At 35.1% G+C, this 24743-nt stretch overlaps 1 protein-coding gene across 1 annotated transcript in view; it reads right to left on the bottom strand.

Moving 5' to 3' along the window:
- NEK10 (NIMA-related kinase 10) overlaps positions 1 to 24743 on the bottom strand; it is a 90285-nt gene that overhangs the window by 39109 nt on the left and 26433 nt on the right. The window contains exons 22-25 of the mRNA XM_014937687.1: positions 19489 to 19564; positions 3963 to 4092; positions 3300 to 3370; positions 1795 to 2008 (exon numbers count right to left, since the gene is read on the bottom strand). Coding sequence (XP_014793173.1) covers positions 1795 to 2008; positions 3300 to 3370; positions 3963 to 4092; positions 19489 to 19564 — 491 coding nt within the window. The remainder of the gene's footprint in view (positions 1 to 1794; positions 2009 to 3299; positions 3371 to 3962; positions 4093 to 19488; positions 19565 to 24743) is intronic.

Raw genomic sequence — 24743 nt, 5'->3', positions numbered from 1 at the left:
TTTTTCAGAAGTCACACTTTTCAGGAATAATTATTCTCTTTACTAGAAAACCACCATAAAATTTTCCTACAATACCAGGAAATAAGAAACAACATGGCTCCTTCTGTTTCTAAGCCCTGTAGCACCGCTCTGAAATTTGAAAGATGCTAGCCTGACTTATTCTATCTTATTTACAGCAAGAACACAATTAGGTCTCGCATTTCTCATTACCAAGCCATACTCCCCTCAGCTTTTGCAGCTTTTTGGATCTTTAACAGATCTTCCTGCTGTACCCGTTTCTTTCAACACACATAGTTACATATCCATTGGAGTGGAACTAGAATTACAGTATTCCTTCCTTGAGAAAAATAGCTGTTATCCCCCAAAATAGCAGCATTTTCCATCTTGTTTTGTAGGTGTATTTTTGAAGTATTTATACAAAACAGAAGTACTCTAACTTCAATGTATAGCTATTAGTTCTATCATATCTTATAAGTGTCTGGATAGGGCACTCTTCTCTCAAATACAGGATAACTGATTGAGAAATCCCAAGTTAAACTGCTTTTCATCCATAGTACATAATTTTTTTGCAAATTTCATCACAGTTGTGCAAGAGAATGACTATATCAAGATACGAAAAAATAATGACATACAACAAATTTCCAAATGTGTAGGGCAAGAAAACTCAAAAAAAAAAAAGAAGGAAAAAAATTGTTCATACTCTTTTAAGGTACAAAGTCTACTCTACCTTTCTTTCACCTCAGTACCTCTTACTTTTCAAATGACAGTGGTTTTTAATTTTTTTTCTGGAAGCTTTTGGCATCTTTGTATTAAGAAAAAATGTTATAATACAACTAATGATCTTGAACTGATAGGTCAAAAAACTACTGAAAAAAATTATTAACAATTTCTACAAGTCTTATGTTTGGCCAGGAAGGTGAAGATAAAGAATGTATTAATAATAAAAAAAAAAAAAAATCCATGAGTTTGGGACCAGGTGTTCCTGAAAACCTTTTTCTTACAAATAGGTTCTTCTGTGTAAAGTACTGAAGCCGTGATGAAAGGAATCTAAGAGAGATACAATGGCTGAACAGACAAAAGTAACCGTGCAAATTATCACTTTGCTTCACAATTACTGTAACCATGATTTTCACAGTGAGTTTTTACTACACAGAAAACATTGTCCATGTATTTTTTCAAGTAAATTCTCTGAGATCATATACAACTTTGGTTCATTATGTAAAATACTGATGTCCTTCTTGAAGAGTGCTCAAAACATAGCCTGAAGCAAATGCAAGAATTTTAAGAAGTGGTTCTGTAGAATTGTATCAGACAGTGAGAAAGCATGAGCAAATACTTTATCTGCATCACTATTCTTTATTTAGCGATCTGTAATTAAAAACTATATTTTTGTAGGTTTTATTTTCTAGGTGCCATTGTTCCTGAATCATACACAAGATTAGCCATTTTTTCCACCCTAGCCAAGTGTATATTCTCCTATTCACAAACCATTCACAAGTGTACAGTAATAATTAAACGTTATCAGATTCTATCAAAACTGCACATACCTTCATAACAATGCCATTTTCCAACACAGAATGATATGGGATTATAAGATACTGTTATTTTTCCTGTATAAGCATGGCCACAAAAAATGAATACCTTATTAAAAAGAAATTAAAGAGCCTGCATGGAAAAAATGTTCTAAGAGGATTGGTCTTTTCATTTTTATTTATATTCTGCTTTGTTGTACCTTATTATCTCAGATATGGCAAACAATGATAAGAAAAAATAAAGCCTAATACGTATACTTACTTGTGATAAAATGGAAAGCTGATGGTGATAGGTTATTGCATTTCGATTAGCCTCCATGAAGTACCTCTGCGTTCGTCTCCTCTCCCGATCAAGCTTCTTCTCCAACATGAGATGAGAGGTGGATAAAACATCCAGGTATTTCATCATCACATCAGACAGCAGTGAGCTGACCTCCACGATGTCTGGACGTGCCTCTGCATCAGGAGTCAAGCATCTGCAGAAAGAAAGTTCTCTAATGAAAGCTAATTACTTCTTTCTTAAAAAAAAAACTGTTTACTACCACTGCATTCCTCCACTGGTCTTTATGAAGTAATGCTGGCCAGCATTTAACTAGACTGATTGCTCTCTATGATAAGACTACTGGCTTTGTGGACAAGGGGAGAGCAGCATATGCTGTGGGTAGCTTTATTTTACCAAGGCCCTTGACACAATATCTACAGGTCTATAAGGTAGGTACATAATTGGCTGAACTTCCTGGCTCTAAGAGATGACATCAGCAGTACAAAGTCCAGCTGGTGACTGGAAGTAGCATCCTCCAGGGATTGATACTGGGCCAGTACTGTTTAACGTCTTTATTAATGACCGAGATGATGGGATGGAGTACATGCTCAAAAGGTTTGTGAACACCAAATTGCAGGGATCAGTTGATACATGAGGCAGGAGGGCAAGAGGCAACAGAACAAGTTAGAACACAGGAAAGCCTGATTAGATACAAGGATTAATATTATTATCATTACTAATTTTAATTATAAAGGCAGACAAGCACTGAAGAGGGCCCAGAGAAGCTGTGGGATCTCCATCCTTCAAGATACTCAGAACTCAGTTAGACAAGACCATGACCAGTGAATAACCAGGTCTAATTGCACCTGCTTTGAGTAGACGAACTAGACCTCCAGGGGTCTCTTCCAACGTAAATTAAATGTAAATTACACATTATTACTAGGAAGATGTAACCATATCTAGGAGAAATATGCAATGAGTGAGTGGAACAAATACAGGCTCATCTTTTCCTCCATTACTGCATTATCTCTGCTATCCTGCTAACAGGATTAGAAGGTGATGGGCAACGTATTTCTATCAGTCAAATAAACACACAAAACGATGAATGTGATCATACAGTGATCTATAAATAACACACTGCAACAGGGTTACCTCTGTGACCATAAACTGCACTTGACAATGACTCAAAATGCTATATTTCCATGGAGTGGAAAAATGATGCATAGAAAATTACCTAGAGCACTTGTATTGTTAAACTTCAGTAATCAGTATAAAGTATACGTGGGCTGGATAAATGTGATGACTATACTGGCATGAGTTTTTCCAGTTACATGTACGCAACTATATTGCATATATTATTAGCAGGGGAAAGAGATACCTCTGGTTTTCTTTAAATCAGAAGATATTCCATATTCAGAGACATATACTGGCAGTTGCTAAAGTCAGCAAACTGTCACATTACCACTGCTGGAAACATGCAAATCAAAAACTAGATGAGTAATTACCTCTGAATGGTAAACGACACTTTTTCAGAGTACAGTCCTTCTGGCACAGGTTCATACACAGCCCCTACTATCTGCAAAATAAATAACCTACAGTTAATTGAAGAAAAATATTCCATTATTTATTTGAAGATCCCATATGACAAGTATTGTTCCTTGAAACAACTTGATAGGTAGTACATCATCAGCTCCAACTTGCAAAACAACTTAGAACACATCTGCTTGCAGAATGTCACTTCCAATCAGATATCTATATAAATGTACATAATCACTGTAGATCGAAGGACTACAACATCTGAACAAAGGAAACATTAAAAAAACCCAAACTATTTTTATTAATGATCACATCCCAAGGTGTAATACCCAAGGCTATAGAAAATTCAATATTATAGCACATCAAGAAATTTTATATATCTAAAGCTCCTTACCACCAGATGCAGTGATAAAAATATGGTAGTCTGAGAGGTAATAACATACTAACATTTACAAGCAATTTTTGCAATTAGAATGGAAATACTGCAATTCATACAATGATAAACACTTGTGCTCGCTCACACGTCAGATCAGAGAGCAGTTTATGCTACTATAACTTTAAACATAAATTCTTATGGATCTAGTGAACACATGCAGAAATAATTGGTAGGTTGATCTGACAAATCTGAATACCTTGGTTGCCAAAGAGAGCATATTGGTGCTATAAAATGGTGGGTTCAGAGTTGCCATCTGATAAAGGATGCATCCTGCAGCCCAGACGTCAGCCTTCTCTCCATACGGCTCACTCTTTACAACTTCAGGGCTAAGTAAAAAGCAATGCAATCCATAAGCATTTAATTAATTCACCCAGAAGTTGTTTACATTTTTTTCACTTCTCCTTTCCACTCCTTTCATGCAATAATGTCTTTGGACTTAACAGATACAAATGAACTACAGCATTCAGAAGTCATTTACACTGGTGGCATTTCAATAAAATGGACTAGAGAACAGATAAATGTATCACATCCTCTTTTAATTCAGCTATCAGAAAGATTTTAATGGGATTCCTGTATTTAGAATACTAATGGATATGACTTTGCGATTAATGTGAGCAAACCAACTTTATTCATTATATCATTTTCATCCTCTTAAAACTACCACAATGCATTCCCTGTGAGGATGTGACAGGGACACTCAACAGCCAGCTGAATGACAATAAAAAAAAGATCCATTTAAAGCAAATGGAAGAAGGCAGTAATTTCAGCTTTGACTCAGTACAAAGCAGACTCCACTTCCTTCTCTTAATTTCCTCAACACTTTTCATAAACCTGGATGATAATAGTTTACACTAGTAGGGATATTCTGATGCTGGAGTTCAAGACCTAGCAGTAAATAAACGTCATTATCACATAATAAGGTTTTTTTCACTTAGCATCTTCTCTCTGTAATTATTCAGAGATGTAAAAAATACTTGACTTCTTTAATCTGTAAAATCAACTTTAAAACCTACCATGGAACCTTTAAAACCTATCATGGAACCATGATATCAACTTCATAATTATACTACTGATATCTTTGATAAAATGCCTTATTTTGGAGCTGAGAGGTACTGTGTAAATTTAATTAATGATGCAGTCTGAATAAAGTATATTGCTAGGTGTGCTGCTGAAATGGACAAAGGGCAGAAAACAGACTTTTAAAATAAATGGGATGAGGTCCATTAGATAAACTATTATGCTGAAGAGAAATGAAGTGATCTTAACAGAACAGAAAGTCAGAACAGAGGTCACAGTGTGGAGAAGTAAGAGAGACTGACAGGTCACATATTTCTGATAAAATTGATCAGATTTTATCCAATTTATCTGAAGATACAGATTCCTGGGTGAAATCTAATTAGCAATTTTCCTTGAATTTTTCTGCTGCTCTTACATACCCAAAAAGGGGAATACAGGATGTTGAACATAATACCATTTCTGTAATTAGACTGTCTTTATTCCTCACTGTGACACTAATTCATTAGAGGATTTTGTGAAAATTTTATTTTTATGTATTAAATGTGTCTATTAGAGCAAACATCAGTTTCTCAACTTATCATATAGATGGGCAGGCCAACAAGGCAAAGCCCATGTCTTAGAAAAGGTCTAAGCATGCTCCTATTCAGAAAAATGAAGCCGACTTGAACTTTACAATCTTTCATTCTAGTGATAATTTTCATGCATAGAGACATAAAGCTATAAATTCTTTTTATACAATGAGATTATTCAAGCCTAATATATGTAACTATGCAAGAATTCACATAGCAATCACAGAAAGAATAAGCTGAATACAAAAAAGAGAGATACAAAAGCAACCATGACCCAGCCTGCAGAATTTTATATTCATGAACAGCAGGGAAAAACCTGCTTGATGTCCAGCGCAAACAGCAGTCCATTGGGCTGGTGACTAGGAAGAATGTACTTGTTACTGATATGATTTGGAAATCACAGAAAGACTACAGTGCTGACAGCGTTTTAGTTTTAGTGTAGTTTCACACAAATGCATAATAGCTGGAAGTTAATGAAGCTATTTCATTTGCTTATTCATGCTGAAAGACTTGTTCTAAATGCATATCCAATCCTCTTTTTTTTTCTTGTAAATCAAAAGGAGGACTTGCAGCAGAGTACTGCTTGATCTTTTCTTCCAGAACAAATGTCTTTAATCAGATGTCTCTGATATTTAGAGCATTAGGATGACCAATACCTTAAATAAATAGTGTCTCATGTTTAAGAAGTACTTTAAATTATGGAAGTAATATTTATCTAAGGAGACATGAAAGTTTTACAGAGAATATAAAATCCTATAGTTATATGATGTTAAGTTTTCATGGCTAATTAATTCTGCAATTTAGATTTTTAAATAGAATTTTCAAATATTATTTATTTACTTTTAAGAGATGTAGTGAAATCCCTCACCATCTTTTACTGGCTTGCCTCACCATCTGCTAGTTATAAATGTGGGTGGGGTACAGCACTTGTTGACTAGCAAAACAGTTCTGCAGTCAAGTTGCATCTTTTGGATCCACGTTGCTGAGAGATGCCAAGCAGAGAAAGTACCCAGCTCTGTTCCTGTACACTCCCACCCACAAACAGGAGGGTGGTGGGAGTACATGCGGTTTGTCTAATTCAGTTGACAACTGTGTATAAACTGTCACTGTCTGGTCAAGACCAGAAAGAATGAGTAGAACTAGACTCTGAATTTTATTCCACAAAAAACATACAAAATCAGTCTTAGCCACAAACACCAAAAATTAATTTCAGCGTGTCGCACTGGTATGACCTTTTGTGATTTATTTGTAAAGGCAGGAATCTTTCTTCAATTCTTAGATTAAAAGAAGTTGATTGGCTGAAACAACACAGTAGCACTAATGAAATTTTTAGCAAACAGATGTCCACATCATAAAATGCAATCAGTGTCAAAATAAAATACATATAGTAAGAAACTCAAAGAGCTGATAAAGAATTTCATTTCCATTGCTCCAATGGCTGATTGTACTGCCATGAAGCAGCAGTACTGATCTATACACTATGATATCCACAGTCTTGGATATTTAAAGAGGCAGCAGATACTTATATAATTAGTCATTTCGTTCTCGCAGTTAACATATTCAAGATAATCACTACCGTTTTCCTCTAGGTTTGCAAATCACTGCTCATTTCCAAATTGCATATTCAAGCTGAAAAAGCTTACTTCAGCAGCATTATGTTAACTATCAGAGAGTCCTTCGCCAAACAAATGTCCATAGCAAAATTAAAACTAAATTCTTCTACATTAAAGACAAAGAAATATATCCACAGAATAATTCTCCAAATTCTCAGCATTCTTGAAGAGACAGTTTTATAACTGTTTCTTAGAAAGTTCACCCTTGCTCAACATATCAGCATTCCTTTTTATATTTATTGTTTTCTGTGCCAACAACCTTAAAATGAATTTGATTAAGCTATTGCTTAATCCAAAGAGTTATCTGTTTGTTTTTTTCTGAACTACTTCTGCAAATCTAAGCAGCTCTTTTAAATACAGAAGATAGCTTTCCATACTACCCCCCATTTTTAATTAGGATTTAAAAAAAAAAAAAAAATCAAATCTTGTGCTACTTGTAAAACAGTACCATTTCACCAAATCACCTCTACATGGCCTTAGAGACATTTTTGCAATCAAGCTTTTAGGTATAATTTTTCTCGCTGATATTATTTTGTCATGGTTTTTATCTAAGAATACTTTTAACAGAGAGTTACAAACAGACTGTCCCAATCTGAATCTGCTACATTAGTACTATCACATACCTATATAAAAGATAACTATTCTTACTGTATTAACTCACTTTCACATTAGTCATTAGTGTACAGAAGTTCCAAAATGAAGGAAGAAGTCCTGAACTTGGAGAGTGAAGGAAGGGGGAGCTGAGGGAATGATGTTTTCAAAACAGCATTTATTTTCTAGAGCTTTTAAAGCTTCTAAGAGGTGTTGTCAATACTATCAGGCAGACTTTACATGGGACACAATCAGTGAAGATTTCCCAAGCTGCACAGAACTTTAATAAGCCACTTGTGACTTCTCTTGGTACAATGCTCACTGGTTAACCCAAGTGCTTCCAACAGGTGTAAGAACATGCTGGTATATGCCATCCATGAGGAGCATTTTCAAATGAGACATGATTTCAACTCAACAGTTATGGATTAATTAAAATAAGAGTGATTCTTCAAGACTAACTGCCAAAAGAGGTGATGGCTATAATGAAACAGTAAATAAATAAAAAGCATACACCACTGCAGAAGATTTTAACAATGACAGAGTTATTGCTTTTAGTCTTTATCATTCCTCCAATTAATTATTTAAAGTTTGATGGAGATTCCTGCAGTTGATGCTGGTTATAAAAACACTCCTGCCTAGAAACCATATCTAGTTCAAGAAGCAACCCAAGCTGAAAAAAGTTGGAGGCTAGCAAAGTATCAAACATGCTTATTCATACTTATTTACACAATCTTTGCACCTATATCTGCTAAAATTCACTATAAAAATGAGACTGCCATTCTTTGGTCCAAGCTAATCACGGATTTCTCCAGTAGTGTCTTGAAAACCTTCAGATGTAAAGGCTACACAACCTCTCTGGGCAGCCTGTTTGACTATTATAATGGTGAAAAAAAAATGCCTTACATCAAGGAGGATCTCTCCTGTTTCAATGAATGCCTGTTTTCTCAGAAAAGGGCCAAGACCACCAATTTCAGTCCAAAGAATGAGAAAATCAAGGGTATGCTTGTGTTTGGGAACTGTTTCTATGTTTCTGTGAACCAGGTGGCACATCTTAATTTTACTAAACTACTGCAGGATAATTTGTAAGTGTTTGGAGACCAGTGTGAATAAATACAGATCTACTCTACAATCAGTTCTCTGAATCACAGAAAGAGGGGTGGGAAAGAAAAAAAGATAAGGGGAAAAAAAGGGAATCAGCTTCATCCCAAAAGAGAAAAAAGAAAAACAGAAAAGCAGTTGCTGCTCGTCACAATTTTTCTCTGCATAGTTCACTGTAAACTACAGATATGCATTCAGCGTTAGGGCTTTGTAATTACCACTAAAAGTAATGGAAGAAGAAACAGGAGCCACAAAACTGACAGTTTGAATAAAGAGCTTCTATGAAAACTGCTGAAAGCTATTTGCATTTCTCACCTACAAGAAGAATTCAACATAAGCCTTTGGGGATCTTCTGTTTATTCCCTGAGTGAGGAAGCAGGAACAGGATTTTCAATCACTAGTTAAAAATTTTGCCTTCACAGTTTTCTATTTTGAAATGTATTGCCAACTAATTCTATAACAAATTATTATATCGTCTTCTAACTTGTATACATTTTTATTACAAATTATGTTAGATATTTTTGTAAAGTATTATATATATATATAATTTCTTCTTCACAAAAGGCACCTTTTCAGGCATCTTAAACCTCTGCTGATGCCTACAGAAAAATTAATCATTTCCACCATTTTTTAAAATGTATGGGAGTAGGGAAGAAATTTATTACCTTCAGTTTGCAACTTTACAATGTAATAAATCCTCTTGCCACCGGGTGGGGAATGTAATTTTAAAATGGGTGAAGTCAGCTAAGAGAGGTTACTTTCATATATATAATTGCTCTCTCATCAGTGTCACCTCAATGGTTTCATTTTCTAGTCCAAGCATTGCCTGTCTCTGCCCAGAAAGTTCCTCTATATTCATATAATCTAGTCTATAGAGAGGCAAAACCAATCTGAGGTCAGTGACAGGACACTAATAACTGTGAGATACAGTAGATTATATGATAATACTTCCCTTAAGTTTTTACCAAAATCTTCCCCCAAAAAGCCTGATTTTCACTGCAAATAGTAGTAAAGCTGTGTAGCCTGTCTTAACCCAAAATCTTAATGAGCACTGAGAAGTGTGTAAAAACAGGATCGTAGTAATAAACCAGCAGCTCCACTGCTGTTGGTCAATGATTTAGAGAAATGACTAACCTACTGCTTTCTTTCAGCACGTATTCAGTGTCTCTCTGCCTGAAATACTCCGCCTTTTAGGTTTTTAGTTTTACAGTTTTGAAAATAAAGATGTGGACATCCAGTTAACATTCAACAACTGAGTTGTTTTTCTTTGAATTTACAAACCTTTAAGCTTTTATGTGTGCTAACATCAAGCATTATTGCTTAAAGATGCCAAACATATTAACTTTGAAAAATTTATGGCCTCTAGAAGTGTAATAAGACAGTGTTCGAGAACACAAAAGATGCCAGAAATTCACTTCTACTTCATACATCGTATATTAATATAGGTTAAATTACTTCATTAAAAAGTTTACTCCATTTTTCTTTACTCCTATTGCTTCCACTGAAACACAACTTTCACTTTTAATCTTAGTTCTTAATGCTCAATTGAAACTTTTTTTTTACCTTTGCTAAGTAACAAATATTTAGTCAATCAAAATGTAACTAAGCCAAGAAAATACATAAAAAGCTTCAGTATATCTCTTCTCAGTTCCTTTCTGAGCATAAAGCCTATATAAAAAGCTGCTGAAAAGAGCAGAAGAATTTTATTGTGAGGGCTTCTGTGTTCATACTCAGAAGCAGAAGACAGCGAGGTCCCTTCAATTACTTCATGTTCTCCCATCTCTGAACTCTGTACTTTTTCTGCAAGAGTGTACACCTCTGGCAGTTAGAAAAGATTCATGTATTTATCTGATAGACCTTTTTTCTTTGTGGCAATTTTATAGTTTCACTGCTTTTACACATATGAAACTTTAGCACTAGTGAGAACAAGTTCTTTCTGAATCTCATGGAGCAGTAGCAAAAAGTGTCTTTTAAAAAAGTATCTTAAAACTGAAGGTTACATTTCAGTGATGATCACCATGTATGCTGCTCAAGAGACATCCCTATCTACACATTCTCATGTCTGAATACATGGAAAATTCCCAGATATGGCAGTTGTGCGATTGCTTGGACACCACTGGGCAATTTCAGTGTCTTCTTCGTTAAAAAAAGTAACTTTTTTTAACAACTTGATTCAAGGACAATTTAAAAAGCCTTGCAGGCTTTATTAGAAAAGGTGATGTTTATAGCAAGTTGTTTCTTCCTTCACTTGTTTTGTTATTACTGAAGAATGTCATGAAGTATCACCTTTCACACTGAAATGAAAATACAGTTATCTAATTAAGCTCAAAATGTGCACAGCCGTTTCAATTTTTTTATGCTTTTGAACTTTCTAGACTATCTTATGTATTTCTGAGTAAATTTTAAGGACAAATCAAAGTATCATTACTGTGTAGTTTACTGTTCCAGTATTACATAGAAGCTTATAACGGAAAAACACATTGAAGTTCTAATTTTCACCTATTATTCCTTCAGTCATGGAACAAAGTCCAAAACAACAAGAGGAGGTATAAGCCAAATTGTGAAACTTACAAAATAAAATTTCCCTTTAAGGTGATTTTTAATTTATATTATTAAAAGCTCCACACATCTGATGTTCTCATTCATGCAAAAATACCTAGCAGATTCTCAAGTTGTCAGTTGTCAGAAATACTGTAGGTAAATTCTATCTGTTAGTGGCAAAGTGCTATCCACATACATAAAAACTGAAACACTTGTATTCTAAAAGGTACTCATCACCTGCATCTGTTAGATACTTCTAGGAATTGATTCCTTCCAACCACAGATGTTTTCCACTAAATTATAACTGAAATTTCCTATAAAATGTTTTGAGGAACTGCCTGAAGTCCATAACTGTACAAAACAAGGGTTTTTTTCCTTTTACCTATGGAACAGAAATCTGAACACTTAAAAATCATAAAGGATTTTGCTTATTGAGCTATAAGTCTGTCAGAATGAACTTCATTCAGTGCCTTTGTCCAAATAACTAAGCTCATCAAGAAATTGCATGAATATTTTAAATTAAAAGAGAGACATGGAAAAATAAGTATCTGCAAGAGGATGACCACAAACAGTAGCAAATCAATTCTACAACAATTCTAAAAATAAATCTAAATCTTTAATAACTGATTTCATATAAGGTGTTAATTTCACCTAACTTTAAATTCCTGTAAGTTAAATTTATGCTAAGGTAATACTCCAGATCCCTCTGTAGCGAATGAAGAGAGACAGGCACATCAAGTGGTTGATTCATCTGAACCTAAAATAGCTATTTAAGATAGATGGGATTAAATTCATTATTGAAGTACCTATTTTTTTCCATTACTTTCAGTAATCATCTAGCTGCTTGATTTGAATAAGATGCCTAGTTTTTTGAATGACTACATATCAGCAAGATTAATTCCAACCACACAGAGAGTTGTTTCTGACAGTAACTTGTTTCTCACAGCAAGGTATGAATTAAATGACTTTGCAAGTATTTGGGTGCACTGGAACCTAATATACAAGATAATTAACTAATAACTACTTTTCTGTGTAGCAATCATATTCAGTATAGATTAAATGTTAAAAAAAATAATGATAAAGAGAAAGCAGACAGCTGAAGATTTTACCTGAATAAGATGGTAACTTCATTGTCATCTTTTACATAGAATTTAAAATTCCCAAATCTAAATAAAGTCTGTTGATCCAGATGCCTGCAAAAGCCCTCACAGAAGTCAGTAGAGCAAATATGAGGATTGTAGCATAATAATCTAGGCATAACTTTTTATATATTTTAATATTAAACAAAGAGTTTATGGCTTGATGGCTCACTTACAAACATCAGCTGAAAAAGGAAGGCTATATGGGAAACCGGTCAAAGATTAAAGAGAAGGAAGGAAGAGGTTTAAGACACCACCTCATTCTTTTCAGCTCATTTCCTAACCCTTGCAAAATAAGGCAAGTGGCCTAAACTGAACTGTCACATGATCCCATGATGAGAAAAAAATTTAATTCCACAGTTTTGTACTCTAAATTCTCTCTAAAATTCCTTTTAGGTATAAACAGTGAATCTACTACTGCTCAAAATAGGAAAGGGTAAAAAGAGGAGAGCAGACCCTTAAAAATGCAGTATTAATATTTCTCTAATGAGGCATGGTCACTTATCACTCTAGTGCTCTAATAATGTCTCCATCAGTCCCAGAACTCTACTGTTACAATGGCATGTGCTTTCTCTTATTCTACCATTAAAGTTGTTGTGACAACAAAAATTATCATTCTGTGCAAAAACTCAGCTGTGAAAAAAACCCAAGAAATAGCATTAAAGAGATGAAACAAACCAAGGAAATACAAGGGCAGTTTGAACAACCCTTGACAGAGCTTTGAAATGTGGCTACTATGAAAAAGGAAGGAACGGAACACACCAGAAACTAAAGCCCAAGACCCAAATGAACACAGCAAAAAGCTTTAACTGACCACCAAAAACATGGTAAAATAACAAACACACTATTAAGGAAACATCAAAGACAGCAAGATGACATATAATGACAGTAGACATTAAATCAGCACACCATATACCGAGCAGCAAAGTAAAGCTGAAAAGCAGAACAAGAAATAGTAAAGATTTACAAGAGTAAGAATCTGCCAAGATATCAATATGGCTGATATCTAAGATAGAAGAGAATGGGAATTTAAATTAAAAAAAAATAATAAAATAAAAAAAACAGAAAAAAACAGAAAAAAAAACAGAAAAAAAACCCCAGAAAAAACCCCACTAAAGGTATTCTAAGTCCTGAAGTTCAGATGTCATAGTAACATAGTTCATCTAGACATAGCCCAGGGAATATTAGTCAAAAACTAAAGAAGAATAACTCTAGCAAACAAATACCAGTAACATCAGACTAAAAGACATTTGCAAGCTCAAATTAGTTTGATGAAATGACTAATCTTATTCTAATAAAGTGTTCACTCAATCTCTTCCAAAGGAATAACATAGTAATTAATATACATGAAAATAATTTAGGCAAATTCTACAGAAAGTATTATTTCCAAGAAGTACATTGTTGGTTTAAAATCTGTTATGTTGGCAGAAGAGTGCTTTTGGGTTTTTTAAAGATAGCAGTTTATATTTATCATGGGGTCTATAAAATTATTACATGTTATACTTCCATTTTTGTATTTTTTTCAAGCATCAACGTAACTCTTTAGGAGCTGTATCAGCACCACTCACTTGTTAGAAAACAAGTATAGAAACTAACCTGTATGTTTCACACTGCTTTTCATCAGGAAAACCTATGTTATGACTTTAAGCTACTTCTAAGCCTTTGTGAGTAAACAGCTCTTCTCTTCTTAGGATAGAAAAAAATATTTGTCACCTCCAAGGTGGCATGTGTTCTTTTAGTCCAAGATTTTTTTGCATTCTCTTTTGTCTAGTATTGTTATGTCTTATGACGGGGAATTCTATCTTTTCCATTGAAACATTTTTCCAGAGATAAACACAAACATCTTCATGCTTCCTTACTTTGTTTCACAACATTTCCAGTTTTACTCCCACGTATAATACTATGTAATACTCGATGTGGCATTAAGTACATTTCAAATGTGAGGTGACAGTTGTTATTTAGCCAAAATTGTTACTTAAGGAAAATTATATAAAGTTAAATCATTTGGTCTTGTTTTTATAAATCAATCTCTGTCAACTTCTTACAATGTTCATCCTTGAAATCCATCCATCTTATCTTTTTAGCTACGGTATGTCTATAATGAAACATAATCCTCTATGCAGAGCTGCACTGTGGCATACAGATAGAGACACCATTATCGACTTTCAGAAGATTCTCTGATAAAAACGCTGTATTAATATATTTGAAAGGCTTATTTAATTCCTGTTACCTTTCTGATCAAATCAGCAAATCCTCTCCAGGAGCCACCTGTTCCATGACTGGAAAAACTAGCACAAGACTAGTCTTTCACTAGTTTTCTACTCTTCCTTACACCACAGTACCTTCAGTTTCCTATTCTCTTGGTTATCTAAACACACCAAACAGCATGTACTGCAGTTTATTTGGAAGATAATATTTCAGCTGAGCTTAAAAACTTTCCTCACCAAGAAGATTAAATTGTGTCTCTAGTCGCTATCCATCACCAAATTTTCACACACACATTGAAGGAATCTAAACTCTCAAATTCGGTTGAAATAGGTAAAATAATTCAGAGGCTATTTTTGGAGGAAGAAAGAACTGCTGGGAGAACTGGTAACCACTTTGGTCATACATCATGATAAAGCAGGCTAAAAATTAAGTACATATGAAAGTACTACACACTCCCTCATCTTAAGTTATCCTTCCCAACACAAAAATGCCTTAAATAAGTGAAAATACTAGCATGTCATCCACATAAGCAATGAGAAAAAAACACCTACTGCAGATCTCTGCAGGAAATCATATCACAATATTGATTTATGCAGTTCTCTCACAAGATTGGGTTATAAACAGAAGCAGTGACCAGTACTAGAAGAGAATTTTGGGTGCCATAACACAGTATGCAGACTGTGTAGTCTATAAACAGAAACTAAGGTCAAAGGAATATTTTCTCCTCCACAGCAGAAGAGGTGAGGGACTCAAGTAAAATAGTACCTCTAATTACCACTGAGAGTTTCCTCAAAACATCACAAAGAGAAAACACCTCACCTTTAGCACAAAAAGCCAAATCTTACATAACATTGTTCCATGTATCAGTTTTCCAACACTGTAGAACAATTATGTTTTCAGAAAGATCAAGTTAGTTCGCCAACTAACATGGAACATTTTCACCCACTTAATGATATCTGAGGGCTCTGCTCTTCTTCAAAGTCTCCCAACAGCTTTTCAGATCAGTCAAGTTCTCAAGGAATTACGATGGAATTATCTGTTCCATTGCAATCTCAAAATTTACTTAATTCCCCAGAGCTTTTCTAAAATTTCTCTTGATCTGTTGTTGATACATTCTATTCATGAATTACAAACCTTTTTGTGAAACAGTGATATGGTAGGTAAACATGAAAGAAAACATCATTCCCTATAACCACATATAATTTGCTGTGTCTCTTCTGGGAAGGCCGTCCAGACAGCAAGATAATAAAGACTCTGTCATCACTAACTTGGAGCAGATTGTTCCTTGTGACTTATGAGATGGAGAAAAGACTTAAGAATTCATTACCAATTCCCTAAAGCCGTCTTTTCCTCAATTTTTAATGTATTAAGTGTAAACAAATCCATTTAATACATTTGGTATTCTAAACATACACATTGCTGGATTTTTTAATTCAAGGACATAACCAATTAAAAGAAATTTAATTAGTATGAGAGTAGAATAAAACTTACTATGAAGTCAAATTAAAAACCATCACAATCACAAAGCATAATTATATAAGCCCCTCTCTAAACATAAAACAGTATCTGCTGTTATTTTATGGTGACAGTTTTTAAAAAATTGCATTAGCAAATTAATACAGTCAATCCCAAATACAAACATGCTTGGTACATACAGTGATATGTTTTAACCTGAACCACTCTGCATAATGCTACATGGCCAAATTTAAACAAGCATCAAATGCTATTTTTGACATTTATTATTGTGTTTCTGTACTGCATTGTCTGCTCCATGAAGGGCAGTTGCATCTCAAACTACCCAGAACTACTATCCTGTCAATGCAGAAGAAAGCTATTTCTGCCACTCAAAAATGGCGCCATTGTCTCACAGTTCTTTCTCTTCCTCCTTTCCTTTTATTTGTGCAAGAACTAATATTTCTGCTCTTGGTAGGTATGCATTCCCAATATTTTGATTATTTTATAGTCTTTCACATCTACTTAAATCATACAAAAAACCAACATCAAAAAAAAAAAAAAATCTAGTCCAAGCACTGATTAAGTCTATAGGCTCTGAATTCTGCTTCATGACTTGTGTTAAAATACTCAATTAGTTCACCTCATTCCTTGTGAACAGTTTTCCATATCAAAAAGCCCACTGTCACACACAGTATTAGTCAAGTACCTTGACGGTGGCATCCAGTACATTCAGCTGTTTGTAAAGCCTTTTCAATATTCTTAAACTATTATGACATTGTCTTTAGCCCATCGTTTTAAATATTACTCACGCATACATTTTAAATACAAAGACATCAGTACTGTATCCTTGTTCTCTGTTCTGACTGCAGACAGGCAAGGATCACTGCTTCCATGATTTTGCCTGTGGAGCAGAACTGACAAGTCATGTTCCAAAAGACCACTTACTGAGAGACTACAACATGTAAGTGATATTTTATCCTCTTGCCTGTATCCAAATAACTGGTCAAAGAGGTAGATAAAGAACCGCCAAAGTCCTAGCTCCAATGTGAACTTCCATGTACGAAGACACGATATAAGAATAGTAATAAATGTGTTATAAGCAAACATTTAAAAAAATTAAAAAAAAAAAAATTAAATGCACAGAACACTATTCCCAAAAATTTCCTACAAAATATGAAAAGACTCAAAGACATCAGTGTCATAATCTAACAAGAAAAAAAAAAAAAAGAAATAAGTGAATGTAGATAAGAAAATTATAACTCAGTGACCCTGAGGGCTTCTGGGGTATAGTCTGGAACCCCACACTTCTAAGACGCATAACCATTGTGTAAAAGAGCTCAGTGACTTCTCATCAGCAGCTTCTCTGCCCAGTTATAACTGAACAAAACAAAACAAGTATTTAAGAGGAGCTGAAAAAGATGGCACATAACCAGCTACACCAAACTCTTACTACACTTAACTACCCAAACTATCACTCACAGACTGTGCATCACTCAGACTGTGCTTCTTCAGAATTATTTGGACAATCAATTAAGGCAGCCTTGCAATCGCCTTCTTTTTTCTCACTAAGCAGCAGCATAAGCGTTAGTCTTCAAGGTATGAGAGTTGAATATTTAACACACGACTTGAAGCCATTTTAGGATTGAGAAATTTCTAGGGATTAAGTGTCAATCATTATCATTCTGGCACTAGGAAATCACAAGTAACAATTTCAAAAGTGGCAAAATGAATTATACTCAACTGCTGAATGCCTGAGTTCTTGACTCTCCCTCTTAATTTGGAAGAGCCACCAGTAGCTCCCTTAATAGCTTGGAGCCTTTAATTACTTATTATAAGCACACAGGCCAAGCATTCTGGCAGGGATATGGCCATCACATGTGATCACCACAGCAGACTGAAGAAGACTGACAACAAAAATGCCTGTTAACTTCTGAGAAAGATATTGTCAGTGCCCTAGCCAGTGTAGTGGTCTTAGAAGAAATACCAGTTTATACCTCCTTATTGGCAGGTATTTTGTAAATTAAAAGTTTTGATGAAAACAGGAAACACTATCATAGACTGCATGCTGTGCAACATTCTTTGTTTATGTGTCATTCATTTTCTTTTTCTATTTTCTATGCCAAATCAACTTCACTTTATTTACAGGAGCTAGAATTGGTACTTTCTAGTAGTAGGAAGAAAAGCACCAGAAAGTCCCTAAAACTAGAAAACCAACTTCCAAACTTAGAAAGCTGGACACTGGGTAGAGGCAATAGAGTGACTCTCAAGAGAGTGAACAGTAGCCATATGTAAAAAGGTGTTGCAAAGAAGCTGGAATAAACCCATGCAGGAATGAGGAATATTTGGATCTGCAAGGCTTTAGCTGAATATATTGTAAACATATTTCCTTATTACAGCAACAATTAGGGTAGGCAAAGCTTAATCAATAATGTTGCAAATGGAGAGATCCAGAGCTGTGGCATGGATTAGCAATTCCTTAACTGATTTCTAATGTTACATTTCAATCAACAGAAATTCTCATCTTAAATGGCAGGCCCAGAATACATCGATTGCTCTTAGATTAATACTGAGCTTGTGCTTTCTACAATTTAGACTTTTACACCGGTTACATTTGCGCTCTTTTGTTCCCAATACAGTGACCTCAATTAACAGGCATGTTTGTTATTTATACATCATGCACCACAAAGTCAATAGTCTGTCCTGCCCACAATTACTTTTATTTGACAGAATCTGACATGCATGTATACTCTAAATTACATACATTGTTTACATACTGAGGGGAACCTTTTGGATAGGAAATACTTTCTATTCCATGCTCTTGAGAAAACAAATCAGTAGTAAACTAGGGCCGTAAGCAGTTATATCAGTACCACAATTTAACGCAATATGGTTCCTCACTTTGGCTCGCTCACAAATGGGATGCCAAAGGAAACTGCAGCTCATTCAGCAGCTGGAATGATGTATTGTCTAAGGCAAAATTTTAGAGCAGTCATTTATGAGTTTACTAAGCTTAAATTGCAAACAATGTGTGTGTCATCATTTTCCACCACTGAAAATTTCAAAATTCAGAAAATATTTTAATTATTAAAACTAAATGCCTACCAAAATCCAAACCAACTCCACCAGCGCCAATTTCAAATATTTTTCAGAGGTAAGTTGTCCACACATACACGTAACTGAACATTGAAGCAACAATTACTTTAAAAGCCATTAAAATTAATTTATATTGTTTAATGACAGGATATAGATAGATGATTAAGTTACTACACAACCACAGTTACTTCATTTTTGCACAAACCTAACCCACGGTAACCACCATGTCCAAAAATATGCCACAGCAAAATAAGCTGGAAACCAACTGTTGCAGAGTAGTTGTGGGTGGGTAACTTGCACCTTGTTTCTTACACCATCGTAACTTGTCTGGCTGCTCCAGAAAAATAACCTTGAAATTGGAAATCACTGGACTGAATGTTGTATGCAGGAGTACTTACCATGAGTATAGAATGGTTCCCACCACTGATGCAAGTTTGCTGTTCTCTTGCTTCTGCTTTGCAAGCCCAAAGTCAGCTACAATAAGGAAAGAGAGATTCACATGTCAATAACTACCCTCTTAACATGACAGTTGGTGCCGGTTCACAACATCTGAAAGCTGAGGGAGGGTGGGAGGGAGGTTTGGGATTTTTTTTTATCTTTTACAGTTTGCAGTACTGGACCATACTGTCGTCTTAACTCCACACTAATCAACTTGTTTGAGTCAGACCTACCAGCTTTAAAAATATTATAAACACATCTCTGATGCTTTCAATTCAAACTACATGATCGGTTTCAGGTTTCTATTAATATATTCCAATAAACTGCATGAGAATGGTAATTATCTAAAAAGCAGTGATCTAATGCCCAAATTAATGGAAAAATAATGTAATTAAGTTAGTGATTATTTTGTTTTCCTTCAAATTATGATAGCTGGAAAGGGCAGACTTTCTGAGAAATTCAATTTCAAAGGAGTACAGGGGGTCTAGTATCTGAATAGTTCAAGTTTGAAGATTGCATTTGGTAAGAAATAATAGTGAATCTTAGCCTTACCTTGTGACAAAAGTCGTAGATTTAGATGATCATGCAATTATGTTAATGTAAGTGCTTTTTATGTAATTATCAGGTAGTCTTTCACAAAATTGTCACACAGAGTCTTTAGGGATGATGTTTTAATCTAAGTTCCACACAAAAAGTTCGAATTTGTTTTTTCATTTCAATACTCTACTGCTGCCTCAATGCAGCTAAGATAAATTGCCCTTTATAAAATCCAAACACAGAGAGCAAGAGAAAATCATAGAACCATAAAATCATTTAGGTCCAAAAAAACACTTAAGATCATTGAGTCCAACTGCAAACCTAACACTGCCAAGTCCACCATTAAACCATGTCCCTCAGCACCACATCTACATATCTTTTAATTACCTCCAAGGATGGGGACTCAGCCACTTCCCTGGGCAGCCTGTTCAATGCTTGGCAACCCTTTTGGTGAAGACATTCTTCCTATTATCCACTCTTAACCTTCCTTGGTGCAACTTGAGGCCATTTCTTCATGTCCTATCAGTTGTTACTTGGGAGAAGAGAGTAACATCCACCTCACTACAATCTCCTTCCAGGTTCTCATTCAATGGTCAAGGATTGAGTGCACCTTTGCAGTTAATACTGAATTGGGCAGGAATGTTGATCAGCTTGAGGGTAAGAAGGCTCTACAGAGAGATTTGGGCAGGCTAGACTGATGGTCTGAGCCCAGCTGTATGAGTCTTAACATGACCAAGTGCTGAGTCCTGCACTTGAGTCACAACAATCCCATGCAGTGCTATAGGCTTGAGGAAGTGTGGCTGGAAAGCTGCCTGGTGGAAAAGGACAGGGGGCATTGATTGACAGCCAGCTGAACATGAGCCAGCAGCGTGCCCAGGTGGCCAAGGCGGCCAAGAGCATCCTGGTTTGCATTAAGGTCTGTTAATAGATTTTGGATTGTAATACTACTGAAGAACTTGAATGATTTCTGTGGTAAATAATATTGTTTAAAATATTTTAAGGCTCCTGTTCTACTTGGACAGAGCCCATAGCATTTCTATTCCAATTGTTTTTACAGTGAGATAGTTCATAAACATTTTAGTTCAAAATATTTCTACTCATCAAAAAAAGCTGCAGATCAGAAGAAACACAGGTAAGAAAAATTCATTTCAGTTGGCTCTTGATCAGTGTCAGCCTCAAGGGTCTGAGAAGGAGTAGGTGTCTTATTCAAAAAGGGTCTTTGATAAGAAAGCCAAATCTAGGTACCCAGCCCACAGATCATTTTTCTTTGAAGAAAATGCTCAAGGATGGACTAGCTCTGCAGTGCTTGGAAAATATAACCAGAAAGAATGTTAAATTAACAGGATCGCTGAGAAGCCTCCCTTTTGCCCTTGACTTAAGACAGTCCTCAGGCAGCTCATTCCCAAAAGGACAAGAGGTTTTTGCAACGTTGATGTTTCCCTGGATTAATTGGGCTGAATAATTCTAAATTCCCTCCTCCATAATATTCTATGAAGAAAGAGTATTAAGACATTTCATCAGTCAATAAATTCAGTTCCTGGTGCTTGAAAGACTTAGGAAAGGAAAAAGGAGAGATGGACACCTTGGTTCTGGAAGTAATCTATTTTAATACATTAGTGATTATCTGGAAAAAAAGCAAGCAAACGAAACATCAGCCAGGTGGAGCAGCTATATTCTCTTCCATTTAGGCTCAGGTCCTCAGAAACGGAGGAAAAAAACTGTTTCACAGGCAATAACTTCTTCCAAATTCTGCTAAACTGTCTTGACACCAGCAAGCAGCTCCTAAGTAGAACTGGTGCTGCTAGAGCTCAGGAATGTAAAGCACAGGACAATCAGCTTTACATTAAAAATAAATGCTTTTTCTAAGGTTTTTGAAGTCCGTAATTCAGAATTGAATGAAAAGGAACTGGCAAATGTTGAACTGCATCGAACTAGTGAAATTGCTTCTTTTAATTTATTTAGGCATCTGTCTGCAGCTTATAAATTGGTCTGCACTTTTCTATACTCCAGGATTCTTTATTTGGTAAAAAAACACTGACAAATTTATTTGGCAAAAAGTTGCTACAATAACTAACAAACAAATTAAATAATTTCTGAGAACTGCAAGAGGCATGCCTCCCATACTATTAAATGAAGATATAACCAAATATAAAAATGACCCCTATTAACTGGCATTGCTTCAGCTGTGAATTGACACTTGATTCACGAGGACCCTTTGTGACAATTCTAATTCAGCAGTTCCCTGAAAGAGCTTCATACCATAGCAGTATGTCTTTTTGAAGCTGGAGCAAAATTGCAAGACAAAGATACCTCAATACTTGCTCAATTTCTTATAAACTTTAACCAAGTGTCAGCTTTTAGGTCAGAGAGAGACCCACATAAATCTTTGATCTGATCTATTGATTCTTCTGTTATGATCTTATTGGTTACTTCTGAAGTTCAAAATCCTACTGAACCATTCGATTTACTACAGTTAATTCATTCAGTGGTACACCAAGCATGAAGACATAGCTCTTAGGCAAGAAATGGGCCCTTCCTCAGAAGCCAGACCTAACCAATTCACACCTATGTATCTGAACACAGATACATTTGATCACAAATCTCAGCAATGAAACACAAAACTTACAGCTTCCTAATATTTTCTTACAGCTTCCATTCTCACACCAAAAAAAAAAGTAACCAATCTAGTAAACAAGTTCTCTAGAATAAAATTTCCATGGCAATAGTTTTTGGTGCTTTGTCTACTGTGCATACTGTGCAATAAATTGATGTAATTTATTTACAGCTAATTTCTCTGATGTTTGGAAGCTTGGCATCCTTCATTGAAGATGAAGATTATTTTTAAGTCTGTTCCAAGACAATAAAAGAACTAACAAACTTTCACCATTAGATGGATCTTTATAAACTATGACTAGACATGCAATTTCACCAGCAATTCATTGCCAATAGGCATATCTCTCCATGGTATTATTACATTTGACTAGATTTTGTACTGAGATTGTAAAAATTAAGCCTTGAGTGGTTTTGTCCTTTGTAATCTAGAATCTAGAAAGCTAAACAAAATTAATTTAAAAATAATCAACGAACCATGCAAGACAGACCTCAAATAGGAAGAAAAATTGCCACAAAATGATGCAGTCATAATCCTTTAGATTCTGAAACAACCTTCTTCACTTGTTTTCACTTGTTTACACCGTGTTTAGGGTAGCAGAGTAAGTAATAATGAAGTAAAATTGTTTCAGAAAAGATTAACATGCCAGGAAGAGAGAACTATGAAAAAGTGTGTAGGCTGACTTGACTAGTATCTTAACCTCCTACAGAATGATCTCTTCAACTTTCATAACAGCTGAATTACAAAAACTTTCTAAATCTTAGCAGTGTCTTTAAAATGAGCATTTTAGGTACCTACAATGGTTTTTTTCTCTTTTTATTGACAGAGCTGGCTTTTCATTTGCCATTTTATTTACCAAAGATTTCACCTAATAGATAGATTGATCTTCTACAGTAAAAACAAGAGGAAAATTTTCCAGATACTGCATCTTAACACCACTGCTACCATATTTGCACATTTGTTGCCTTAATTTATATTTGAACTCTACTTGAAAATGGCACTAATTTTCCCTAAAAACAAATACACACACAAAAATGAAAAGGAAAGCAAAAAACAGAGGATGAACGGCATATCCAATTCACCAGATATGCTAGATATGTGAACTTCAGACCTACTCGGGCCAGATTTTCACTAGGTCCCTATTGAACAGTTTATTCTGTGCTGAGGATGAGACAAAAATCACTTCTCTTCAGCAAGTTTGCAACTATAATCAAGAAAGTTTGTCAGCAACTTGCTGAGTTATTGTAATCGGGAAGATAAAAATAGAACTTTAACTTTATGTTACATAAAAGCATATCTTAAAATCAAGTTAATTTGCAATTTAATCAACAGTAGTACATACTTATTCTACTCTTTTCCATCAATAGAGTGGGAATAGAATTAATTTCTCATCATTCCCAAATATACCTTCTAGCTATTCTATCCCACTTCTTTCTGTGTTCTAATGTCAATGCTTCATAAACTCAGTCTTCTACCTGTCAGGTCTGTGAAGCTTTTATCTTCTGCACTAAGAACATTAGCATTGATCCACATCTAGAACTGAGATTTGTAGAGAGAGATGTAATTGTGCTATTAAACACCAATAGCGTCCAGAATGGCTTACACTGTGAACATAAACAAGTGGAAAATTCCACTCATCCTATTATGGAAGCTCTGAAAGTGAAGTACTAGAAGCATTTCCTTGAATCTTAGTATGAAGGATAGGGATTCTGATAATGAAGCCATATAATTAAATGAGCCATATAATCTGCAAAAAACCTAGTAGTGATCTGAGTGACTCTGAAAAGTAGTGACTAACACAAAATAGGTACTAGTTACATCCACTTTACCTCGTGTCCACTGCTTCTTTGGGAATAGCACAGAATCAAGAGCCAATAAGTCTTTTTAAAAGTGCACTCAACAAGCAAGTATTCTGAATTACAAAATTAACAGGTAGCTTTCTTCCAGCATCCAGTAACTATTTGAACTTATCAAGTCTCATTTGATTCACCATTCTGACATTTCATGGCTGCCTGCTATGAATAGACGTATTTTGGCCAGGTGAGTTGTCTCAAAACCATTATTCTG

The sequence above is a fragment of the Calidris pugnax genome, unplaced genomic scaffold, assembly GCF_001431845.1.
Source record: "Calidris pugnax isolate Ruff unplaced genomic scaffold, ASM143184v1 scaffold11, whole genome shotgun sequence".
NCBI lineage: Eukaryota > Metazoa > Chordata > Aves > Charadriiformes > Scolopacidae > Calidris > Calidris pugnax.
This window is presented reverse-complemented; position numbering and strand designations above follow the sequence as displayed.